The 9903-nt window shown below is 54.9% G+C and overlaps 5 protein-coding genes across 5 annotated transcripts, besides 4 other annotated features; 1 reads left to right on the forward strand and 4 right to left on the reverse strand.

Moving 5' to 3' along the window:
* Positions 1-114: 114 nt before the first annotated feature.
* Positions 115-144: a microsatellite.
* Positions 145-186: 42 nt separating this feature from the next.
* Positions 187-211: a microsatellite.
* A 77-nt stretch (positions 212-288) lies between these two features.
* Tco025E_07006 (uncharacterized protein) lies at positions 289-1854 on the reverse strand (the record flags this gene model as incomplete). Its single annotated transcript, XM_029373873.1, has 1 exon — positions 289-1854. The coding sequence occupies one exon, from the start codon at positions 1852-1854 to the stop codon at positions 289-291; it is 1566 nt and encodes a 521-aa protein (XP_029226020.1).
* Positions 1855-2776: 922 nt separating this feature from the next.
* Tco025E_07007 (1,2-Dihydroxy-3-keto-5-methylthiopentene dioxygenase) lies at positions 2777-3772 on the reverse strand (the record flags this gene model as incomplete). The annotated part of the gene is made up of 1 exon (XM_029373874.1): positions 2777-3772. The coding sequence occupies one exon, from the start codon at positions 3770-3772 to the stop codon at positions 2777-2779; it is 996 nt and encodes a 331-aa protein (XP_029226021.1).
* A 453-nt stretch (positions 3773-4225) lies between these two features.
* Positions 4226-4259: a sequence feature (G-rich).
* Positions 4260-4268: 9 nt separating this feature from the next.
* Tco025E_07008 (uncharacterized protein) lies at positions 4269-5765 on the reverse strand (the record flags this gene model as incomplete). Its single annotated transcript, XM_029373875.1, has 1 exon — positions 4269-5765. The coding sequence occupies one exon, from the start codon at positions 5763-5765 to the stop codon at positions 4269-4271; it is 1497 nt and encodes a 498-aa protein (XP_029226022.1).
* Positions 5766-6060: 295 nt separating this feature from the next.
* Positions 6061-6083: a microsatellite.
* Positions 6084-6113: 30 nt separating this feature from the next.
* Tco025E_07009 (uncharacterized protein) lies at positions 6114-9320 on the reverse strand (the record flags this gene model as incomplete). The annotated part of the gene is made up of 1 exon (XM_029373876.1): positions 6114-9320. The coding sequence occupies one exon, from the start codon at positions 9318-9320 to the stop codon at positions 6114-6116; it is 3207 nt and encodes a 1068-aa protein (XP_029226023.1).
* Positions 9321-9578: 258 nt separating this feature from the next.
* On the forward strand, positions 9579-9903 carry Tco025E_07010 (uncharacterized protein; the record flags this gene model as incomplete). The annotated part of the gene is made up of 1 exon (XM_029373877.1): positions 9579-9903. A coding segment is annotated over one exon (325 nt), but the record flags the coding sequence as incomplete, so codon positions are not given.

Below are 9903 nucleotides of genomic sequence, written 5' to 3' on the forward strand. Positions count from 1 at the left end.
GCACGCACAACAGCAGGAAGGCGTGCGCGTGTGTGTATGCGTGGTCACGCAGCAGTTTTCTTCTTCGTTATTTGTCCCCTCCCCTCCCTCCTCCTCATTTCGTTTACTTTGCCTTCTCTCTCTCTCTCTCTCTCTGCTTCTTCTTTTTTAACCGCAGCGGCGCGCGTTAAACGGTGACGCGGCTTTCCCCCCACCCACCCACCCACCCTCCTCCCATTCCACGTCGACGGCGGTGTGGCAGCGCAGTCAAGCAGGCGGCGGAAAGGAACTGGGAGCAAACGGGCCACGTCAGCTGCACGAGGCGGGGCCGTACGTGTGGCTCATGCACGTCACCGTCCCCTGCAGAACGCAGCCCCCGTTCAAAAAGTCGGCATGCCGCAGCTGCAGCAACCCGCGCTCACCCGCGGTGAGTTTGTCGCGATCCACGGCGCCCATCAGTCGCCGGACCTCGGACTTCAGGTACGACACGGACTGCGACCGCGTCAGCCGCTCCCCGCCGTCCGGGCACGCGGTGGCCAGCGCCCGCAGCAGCTCCGCCGAGTACCGGCCGCGGTTCCCCATCACCGCCAGGCACTGCTCCAGGGGCGAGAAGAGGGGCAGCGGGGCGGTGGAGCTGGGGCGGATACGCTCAGCCACCCTCTTTACGCCGCTGGCTGCCCTCAGCATCCCCAGCGTGGGGGCCTTCGTGAACACGCGGAAGTCGTAGTCGAAGCACTGGCCAAGCAGGATCGACTTCAGGGCCCACATGGCCCCTTTCAACAGCTCCACGCCGTTCTCCACGGCGCCTTGGGAGAGGCATGCGCCTCCTCGCTGCGTGGCCTGCTTGATCTTTGACTGACGCAGCGCGTGATGCGGGGAAGCCTTCACATTCATCACGGCGCGGAGAAACTCAACATCCACCGTAAAGTCTTCGCCACGTATGAGCGATCTTCTAAAGTAGCCACCGTTGCCACGCAGCTCGCGGTACCGGCGCCAGAGATGTTTGCTGCCCCCAGCAATGCCTTCGTACCAGTCACCACCGCTGAGCAGCTTGAGAAACACAAAGTCTATGCGGTAGGATGGTAGCAGCTCCAGCGGCAGAAGCCCGTTTGCGGCGCCTTTTCTCCAATGCGCATAAAGCTCGGCAATCGCGGTGATGGTGCAGTCCGCGGGGTCTACCATGTAGTAGTGCGAGTACGGCGTGCAGGCGATGCCCACCAACGCCAGGTCCGAGTCATTGCCGACGACGACGATCACGTCATCGCCCGTGTACGCCTCCTTGCGCCGCTGCTCCAGCCACAGCGCACGGAGGATGGAGGATATCTTTAGCTCGCCCTCGCCTGCGTCCTCGCAGCCACTGACCACGACCGCACACCCAGCTGGAACTCCCGCCGGCACACGCCCGCCGTCACCCGGCACCAGCGACTTCCTCAGGGCGTCTTCGCACGCCAGCAGAAACTCCGAGCCTGCGACAACCTCCTCCCGCACGAGCGGTACCTCCGTCCCTTCGTAGTCGTAGTTGTATCTTGCGGAGGTCGCCGCGGGAGGAGGCTCCAACGGCCTCTGCGGGCTAGGCATGGAGGCGCGCCGCTCTTTTTGCACCTTCAGCTTCGCCACTGGCGCGGCACCGTCGAAGACGAGCACAAGCGTCTTGCGCGGTGGAAACCGCTGCATGAGGCGCCGCACGGCAGCCGCCACCTCCCCGATGGTTTTCCGCGACGTGAAGGCCGATCCCCGTATGACGCTGTGCACGACGGCGTTCATGTCGAAGAGCAAGTGGTCCGCCGCGAGGATGGGGGCGTCGCCCTGCCCACCGGAAGGGGCTGAGCAGAGGCCGTGGTCGCTGAGGTAGTGCCAGAGGCCATGAACCCCCATCGTCCCCCCTCCTGGCGGCGCCCCGGTGCGTGCAGTGAGGCAAAGCGAGAGAGATGTAGAGAGAAGCACGGTTGGCCGCAGAGCATGCGTGCATGCACGGGGAGAGCCCCACACTCCTGTCAAGGCGCCGAGACACGCGGCAACAGACCGACGACGCAAACAAGGGCGCCGACGAAACGTGTGCACAGTCGCCACACAACGCCCTGCGCCAAAAACAAAAATAGTAGTAGACAAAAAAAAAGCTTGGAGTAATAGAGCATGAGGCCTCACTGTCAGAGCTGTTCATCCAGCTGAAGCAGAAGAACGAAAATCAACTGACCGCCGACACGCTCACCCACCTCAGATACACACACACGTCTGTACACACGCAGCAGAAAAGGATTTAAAAAATGTGCTATCTTTCGTTTAACACAAAGCCTTTACCCACGCCTGCTGTAATGTAAGGAAACAGCTTGCCCCTGGCGCAGCTGTGGGCCGCGGTGCCAGGGTTCAGCGCCCTGCATTATGAAAAGCCCAGAGCCGGCAATTAGTCCCTTCAACTTTGTGTTGGCTCACGGTGGCGGCAGTCGCGTTTTTTTCCCCTTTATTTTTATTTTATTTTATTTTTCTTTTCGTATGTTGCCGTGCCCAAGAGGCCCGAGACAAATACGGCTGAGTTCCCGCCCAGCAGCCGCATGCCCTGAGCAAGAACTGCTACGTTTGAAAGACAAAAGAAAGGAAACAAACAAACAAAGATGGAAGTGAAAGAGAACAGGTGGGGCGGAAAGACAAACGGAGCTCGCCCACCCAGCTTCGAATATTGTCCCCTAGTGCTAAACGTAAAAAGAACAAAATACTAAAATAAAAAAAAATAAGGAAACGCCCCCTCCCCGTTTGGAAAGAAAATGCATGCCTTTCTTTCGGCGCACGTGTGCTTGCACGCTCAAATGCTATCCACCCAAGACTCATAGCGCTCGTTGGGGTCGCTTTCGCGGTGCAGCTCGGTGAGCTCCTTTTCGCCCTGCTGCAGCACCAAAAGTAGTGGAATGGAGGCGATCCTGAGCAACGGATGCCGTCGGTACGCGTAGTCCGGGTTTCCAAGGTAGACGGAGCGCTCCACGATGCACTGAACGTACACGACACGCCGCTTGCGCTTGGCGGCCTCCAGCGCACGCCGCACCATCGGCTCCACCTGCGCGCACGGCGGACACCACGACGTGTGTGTCCTGCGGTCGGGGGCGCCCTTGCAGAAGAGCACGAGGACGTCGCCGACCGCCAGCCCCGCCTTCGCCTTCGCCAGCGTGGCGTCAAAGTCCCGCGGAGTTGTCACCAGCACATTGTCCGCGCCGTTTGCGGGGCCCAAAACAGTCTCATTCGGCGGGTGTGACACGTAGAAGGTGTGGTCTTCGTGCGCCGCGCGTGCCTCCGCGGCTCTTTCGGCGTTGAGCTCGCCCTCACGAGGAATTGGTTGAAACACGGTGGACTTCCGCAGCAGGCGCAGCAGCCTCACCGGGGAAGAGTCTGCGGCAGGAACAAGGCGGTGGTAGATGCCGCGCGGAATAACGAGCAGGTCGCCCGGCTTGGCTTCAACACGCATCCAGCGGTCCTCCGCGTCACGCACATCGAAGTACAGGACCCCGCTTTCCACGACGCGCATTTGCTCGTCCAGGTTGAGGTGCTCGCGGAGCTCGTCCTGGGCGTCCGCACTCAGCGTCACCACCTCCTGCCCCTGGTAGCCCAAGTTCCAGGCAAGGCGCTGCGCGTAGGTCCGCCCCTCGTCGTCTGTTGGGTGTCGCTGATGCAGCGTCGCGGGATCCACCGCGCGAGTGTAGACGCCACACGCCTCGAGCAGATCCACCGACACGGGGGCATCTGGGGAGCAGCGGTTTGGCAACGCAATGTTGCCCTGTTGTGAACTCAGGAACCAGGCCGCGGGCATCGGTGCAACTCTGTTGCCGTTTTCTCTCTCCCTCTTGCGGGCGCAGGGTGGTAAACCTCGTGTAGAAGAAGCTTCCCCTTTTTTGATGTATTTAGTTAGTTACGTTTCTTTTCTATGTGGATGCGTGAATGTATTTGCAACCGCAGTCTGCAACGACGCGGGACCAGGCATACACACAGCAACACAGCAAAGTAAAGGGAGAAAGGCAAGAAGAAAGCCAAGGATGCTTGCGAAGCACGCCCAGAAAGAGGCATTGGCATAGGTGCACAGCTCCCTCGCCGCAATGGCAAGATAAAGTGAGAAAAATGCTAACAAGCGAGGCGGGAAAGGAAAACTAACATAAGTAAAAGTGAAACGCGGCAATTCCACTGGACAAGCTCCATCCGACAGGGGAAGCCCCAACAGCTATGCATGCAGTTAAGTTAAGCATAGAGATCAGGAGAAAAAAAAAAGAGAGGAAGAGGAGGAGAAGGGGAAGGGGAAGCGGGGCAAAACGCTACCCAGGATTCAGCGCTATGCCCTCGCGCAACATCTCAATCAAGTACAGGCAAAGTTTTTGCTTGAGGAACGGTCTCAAGAAGAAGCCCAGTGCGTTCAGACTGCACACCGAACACTTAGTGTGCAACGAACCAATGGAGACGTGCGGGTCGCAGCAGGTGGCGTTCAAACGACCCGTCGAAAGCAACCGCAGTGTTAACTTTGCCTTTACTTTGAGGTCCTTGATTTTCGCGCTCACGGTTCCTCTCTTGACGTCGCCGCGGCCTTCCGCCTTCGTGAGTGTAAACGAAGCCGGGTCCAGCGCCAGGTATTTCAACTTCACACGCCACAGTAGGTGCTCACCATTCTCGCTAAAGCGGGCGTACGAACGCCCAAACGCAATCTCTCTAACTCGCACCGCCCCGGTATTAAGAACCGCCTCCCCAAAGGCCTTCAAACGAACGTTTTGGAGGGCGGGTAGCAGCTCTTCACCCTCTAGTTCTTTTCCAATCACGCGGAGCAGCTTTGGAAAATACTCAGGGAGTATACCTGTAAGCGTTTTGCAGTGCTTCACGATCTCCTTGCAAAGGTTGGTCCCCCCCATCTTGTGGAATGCCTCGCCCCCCCGCGCTTCAAGCTCGTCCAGAATTACCCGCAGCTCACACTCCTCCCGGACGCGGTACTGCAGCGGAGTTGGCAGGATGCGGCCAACGCTTGCAGTAGGACTCTCCGCAGGATCCACAATCAATGTCCCATTTTTGGTGCCCATCCCATTCCTTTCTCGTGCAATGGCGCCGCCCTCCTCCCCTTCAGACTGCAAGATACACACTAGCGAAGAAATTTCCTTTTCCGAGAGGGTCGCCCTATTTTCATTCCGCTCCTTTTTTAGGGCGGCGGCGGTTGGGGCCCAGCGGACAATGGGCGCCTGAATTCCATCCCAGCCCTCGCCAAGCTCGGTCTGTGAAAATGCCGCCTCCGCCGACGTGGGCAAGACGAGGGGATGGGCGCCCATCACATCTGTCAGGGTGGCAGATGTGATAAAATGATCATCCCATGCGGCGGTGTCGATTGGGAACACCGCGACCGTGGCGTTGTACTCGTTTTGCTGATTGACCTCCAACGTGCCCGTCTTCTCGTCAAAGAGGGCCAGTCTTGAAAAGAGGTGAGACTGCAGAGCGGCAAATGTGTCTTGCAGGGAGGGGCTCATCGCATTGCCATCACCGTCAACAACGATGGCGGCTGAATTGGGTGGCGGTGCTGCTTTTGCCGCTGTTGTTGGACTCGTCACTTCCGCTGAAATCGCGGTCTTTCGTTTCATTTTTAGCAGGTAGGACGCGCTGTCAAGGTCGGGATTTGCAGTGGCGTTCAAGTGAAAAATCGCCTCCTCGACACCATTTGTTGCCCTAACGGCCTCGGAAAGAGACTGGGAGGATGCATATGGGAAGAGTGCTTCCATAAGGCGGATCTCGTCAACCCTCGATAGCCGCTTCGCGCCCGTCGTCGCCGAGGACTCCATGCTAACACGCGGAGGGGTCCCTGTGACTGCAATGTGAAACGCGCAAAGAAAAACCAACGAGAAAAGTGACAATGGCAGAAGCAGAATCCATGCAAGCCGTCAGACGCAGATGGAACAGAGACACGCACACGAGGAGTGAGACGCATTCCAGTAGTAAGCAAAAAGGGACGGAACTGACTGGAAAAGGCTAAACAACGTCCCCCAGACCCTCACGCAAAGCAAACTCAAGGCACAACGAGAAATGTGTGAAGAAAATCAAAATTAGATAAAAAGCAGCATAAAAAATGTATCTGTTTTATTAGTATCATTATTATTATTTGGCATGGTGTGTGGGTGTGGCATGGCGATTCACACGTAACGCCTCATTTGGGCAGCCACCGATTCAAACGTGCCCTCCCAGCGAGAGAAATGCGGCTGCTCTCGGCGGAGCACGTCATCAAGCACGCCAGCGACACAGTCGTTGCTTCCGCCGACAGCTCCGTCTCTCAGCCCCTCCAGCACCTCGCGCAGTTTAAGCGCCAGGAGACACTCAGGAGCAGGACGTGGCCGCCTCAACACGGGTGAGAGCTGCGACACCAACCGCACAAGCCGCGCAACTGCGGTTTGGGCCGCTGTCAACTGTGCAGCTTCTTCACTCTTTAGCACAGCCGCTTGACAACGCATAAAACAGGCGAGTAGCAACAGCGTCCACAAGAGAGTATTTCGTGCATTGGCAACAAGCACTGTGCCACTGTCTTTGCGCAGCTTGTGGCAAATCTCACCATCGAAGACATTCTCAGTGTTGAATGAGCTTCCATAACGGAAGCCATCAATCCACTCCTTGAGCGCCGTGCTCAATGAGGCGATGCATGTGAGCGAGCTCCACACAATATCATGCAGCAGAAGCAAAGGGCTTTTATCAACTCCGTTCGTTCGAAATTCATCCATGGAAGATTCGAACAAAACAACTAGCTCGGCCGCATCCACATCACCGTGCTCAAGTAGCATCCATGCATCACCGGAGATGCATGTTTCCACTGACGTTAATGTAAGATCCTCATCAAAGCAGGGGGTCAGCACAAGCCGATATAATTCTGCTATTAAAAGCGGGATGACATGCTTAAATATTTCATGTCTAATAAATATTGGCTCATTGCGTCCAATTAGGTGAAGACCCTCGCATTTCAACTCAATATAAAAGGCGCGAAGGAGTCGCTGACGCAGAGTCGAACATCTCCAGGAGTTATCCCGTAGCACAAGATAACTGGCACTCCGAAGAATCTCCGTATGCATTCGTCGTAGCTCTTCCATCCTCATGCTTGAAAGAAAAAGTTCTCGCTCATTTCCACCTTTACGCTCGGCTGCAAACCGAAAAGCACCCATCCAGAGAGCAAATTCCACCACGTTCCGTGTGCTTTGTTGCTTGCTGTGAAAAGAATACATATCTTTTTCGCAATGAGCTGCATCCTCTGAAAACCATACGTCGTCTGAAAAAGCCTCGGCCGCCTTCCACAACTTGGAAGAACGACTCCGCAGGAAACAACGCTCGGCAAAGTCCGATGTATTCAGTGCGGGGAAGCTGCAATCGTCCCCGTGATCTCTAAAGAATGCAAATTTTGGGGTGCAATCAATACAAACTCGAAGCACAGACTCAATGAGGAGCTTAACCGCGTTTGAGCCAGGGATGCGTGCCGTGAGACACCGACACCGCTTGTCTGAATCACTGTGCAACTCTACGGGAGATAACACAGTCAAAAGTTTCAGTAGCTGTGCTAATGCTTGCTGCCGTGTCGCATCCTGTTCAGTCTTCCTTATATAAAAAACAAGTGAATTCACCGCCACAGAGAGTCGCACAGATGTTGCAAGTGTTATCCATCTTTCATTGCCGCCACAAAGTGTCACCCAATTCCTCGAGCCGAGCATGCTAAGTGCTTCCGCAATGTGTTTTACTGTGTATTGTGTGGAACACTTCTGACCACAAATCATAGTTATGGCACTATCAATTCGTGCCAGAAGCTCCACCGTCGGATGTCGCTCCTGTAGCAAAAAACATAGACACTGAAGATCCATGTCATTGGCGGCATGTCTCATGGCCAAGCGAAGCGCCGTCTGAATTCCGTACCGTGTTATCACCTCTGAGAGTGCCAAAACCAACCCACTTCCCAACAGAGACGCGCGTTGTTGCAATAGCAACCTCACAGGCTGACTGGAAAGAAGGATGCGAAACTCAACGGATGCATTCCCAGATTCACCGTGTCTTTCCAACCTTCCAAGTGCGTCACACGTGAGCTGACAGGTCCGAAGGAGTTGTGGGGTTGCTACCGATTTCTCATCCGCCGCATGAGAAAGAAGTAGACGATAACACAAAATAAGCAAAACCTCTGTATACAACCAAAGATCCTCCTTACAAACAAATCTACTCCCCCTATCAAGAATTAACTGCTGCAGTCCATCTAGAAAATGCTTCAGGCGGGGTTTTTGCCGCAGTTGCCAAGCTTCTGTTGAAATCTCCTTTTCCATATGTTGTGGTTCCTCATCCTGTGATAATAAATCGTTCACTACCAGAAAACGAGTAGCATTTAACGTCAATGGGGCCTTTTCGAGAATAAAACATAAGGCATCTGCAATGGAGTAAATTCCACTTCTCACGTCAGGCGGAAGTCCACTGAGATTATAGTAGTTCACATGTCTAAGTAACGCCACGATTTCAACTTTTGAAAGTACTCCGGGACGAAGCGCCTCGGGACGAAAGCGATACACCAGATAACACAGCAACTGTCGCTGGAGGTCAGAAAGCTCTTGCTCTTTCGAAAAATGAGCTGTCCATTTATGACACTTCGTATCCGCTTCTTCCATAAGACACAGCAGACACACCAAATGATGGAAGTGCAAGTGATCTGCATAGAAAGCCAAGAGTTTTCCAGTGCGTTTGTACCGAGAACCGTAAGGGTGCCGGCGGTAAATAATAAGAAAACGCTGCAGCACAAAAAAAATTTCCTCTGCAACTTCCTCCGCGTTCTCAGAAGAGGGTTCTATATTTGCCTCGTCTGGTTCACAGCTCTTGTGAGAATATCTGTAATGGAAAAATAAAGATGGTCCAAAATCCGCGCCTAGCATCTCTTCCAAGGAATCAAAAAGGGCATTAACAATTTCGGTTGGGTGAAAACGCTCAAGGGTGTGAAGAATCACGGCAAATGAGGATAAAAACCGCAACGGGTCTATTACGGAATATTCCATGCCCACTGGCACAGCCACGCGAGGTGTGGCCATGCAGCCGTTAACAAAGCAGCAACGGAGATAATGCTTCAAAAAATGAGCAGTGAGCATTGTGTGGCGCACACGGAGTAGAGACAGCCCCTGGAAGAGGCGGGCCACATGGTCTCCAGAAGAAAAATTCGGCAACGTGGTTAATACACAAAGCACAAGGGCGTGTAGACTCAACGGAGGCTCGTGAAGATCTCCTAGAGCGGCAATTACATCACTCGCCGTCTTGGCGTCATAGAAAACGAAAGAACGGTATGCTTGTCGCACCAAAAGCGACAGCGCCGTCCAATGCCGCGTCACGGGTGCGGGCATCCTCATATTTGCTCCCTTCTCATACTTACTACTTCTTCAATAAAAAGAAAACAAACCAAATAAACACAAAGAAGCTTATTCCAATATATATATATATAAGTATTAAGTAAAAGTTTTTAACACGAAAGAAAAAGGCACATTCAGAACATACATCATTTAAAACAAAAACAATTACAATCGCTAAAAAGTTATAATCGTATCAACACCGGCAAAAACGCAGAAGTACAAGACAACCTGAACGCATTCATCATGAGACAAATGCCAAACACAGACTCTGTCGTGCGCTGGTGGGTGGCGTTCCTCCGCGGCAACCACGGCGGGGTTTGCGGCGGCCGCATCGCCCTCTCCCCGGGGAACGCGCGCGAGGGGTCGCGCAGGGGCAACGCCGAGATTCCTGCGTTTGCCGTCGCCAGGGGCCTCCTCCGCGCCCGCAGCGGCAACGGGGTTGCGCACAACGCGGCTTCGCGGGAAGACCTCGGCGACGCGGCAGAGCGGTCCGACGAGCCCTTCGTGGACGCCGGCGCGGGCAGGGCCCGCCGCGCCTCTCTTCCGGGGGACTCCGGTCTCTTTGGGGCGTTTCCCT

This window comes from Trypanosoma conorhini, assembly GCF_003719485.1.
Source record: "Trypanosoma conorhini strain 025E chromosome Unknown Tco_14.4_contig_00510, whole genome shotgun sequence".
Lineage (NCBI taxonomy): Eukaryota > Euglenozoa > Kinetoplastea > Trypanosomatida > Trypanosomatidae > Trypanosoma > Trypanosoma conorhini.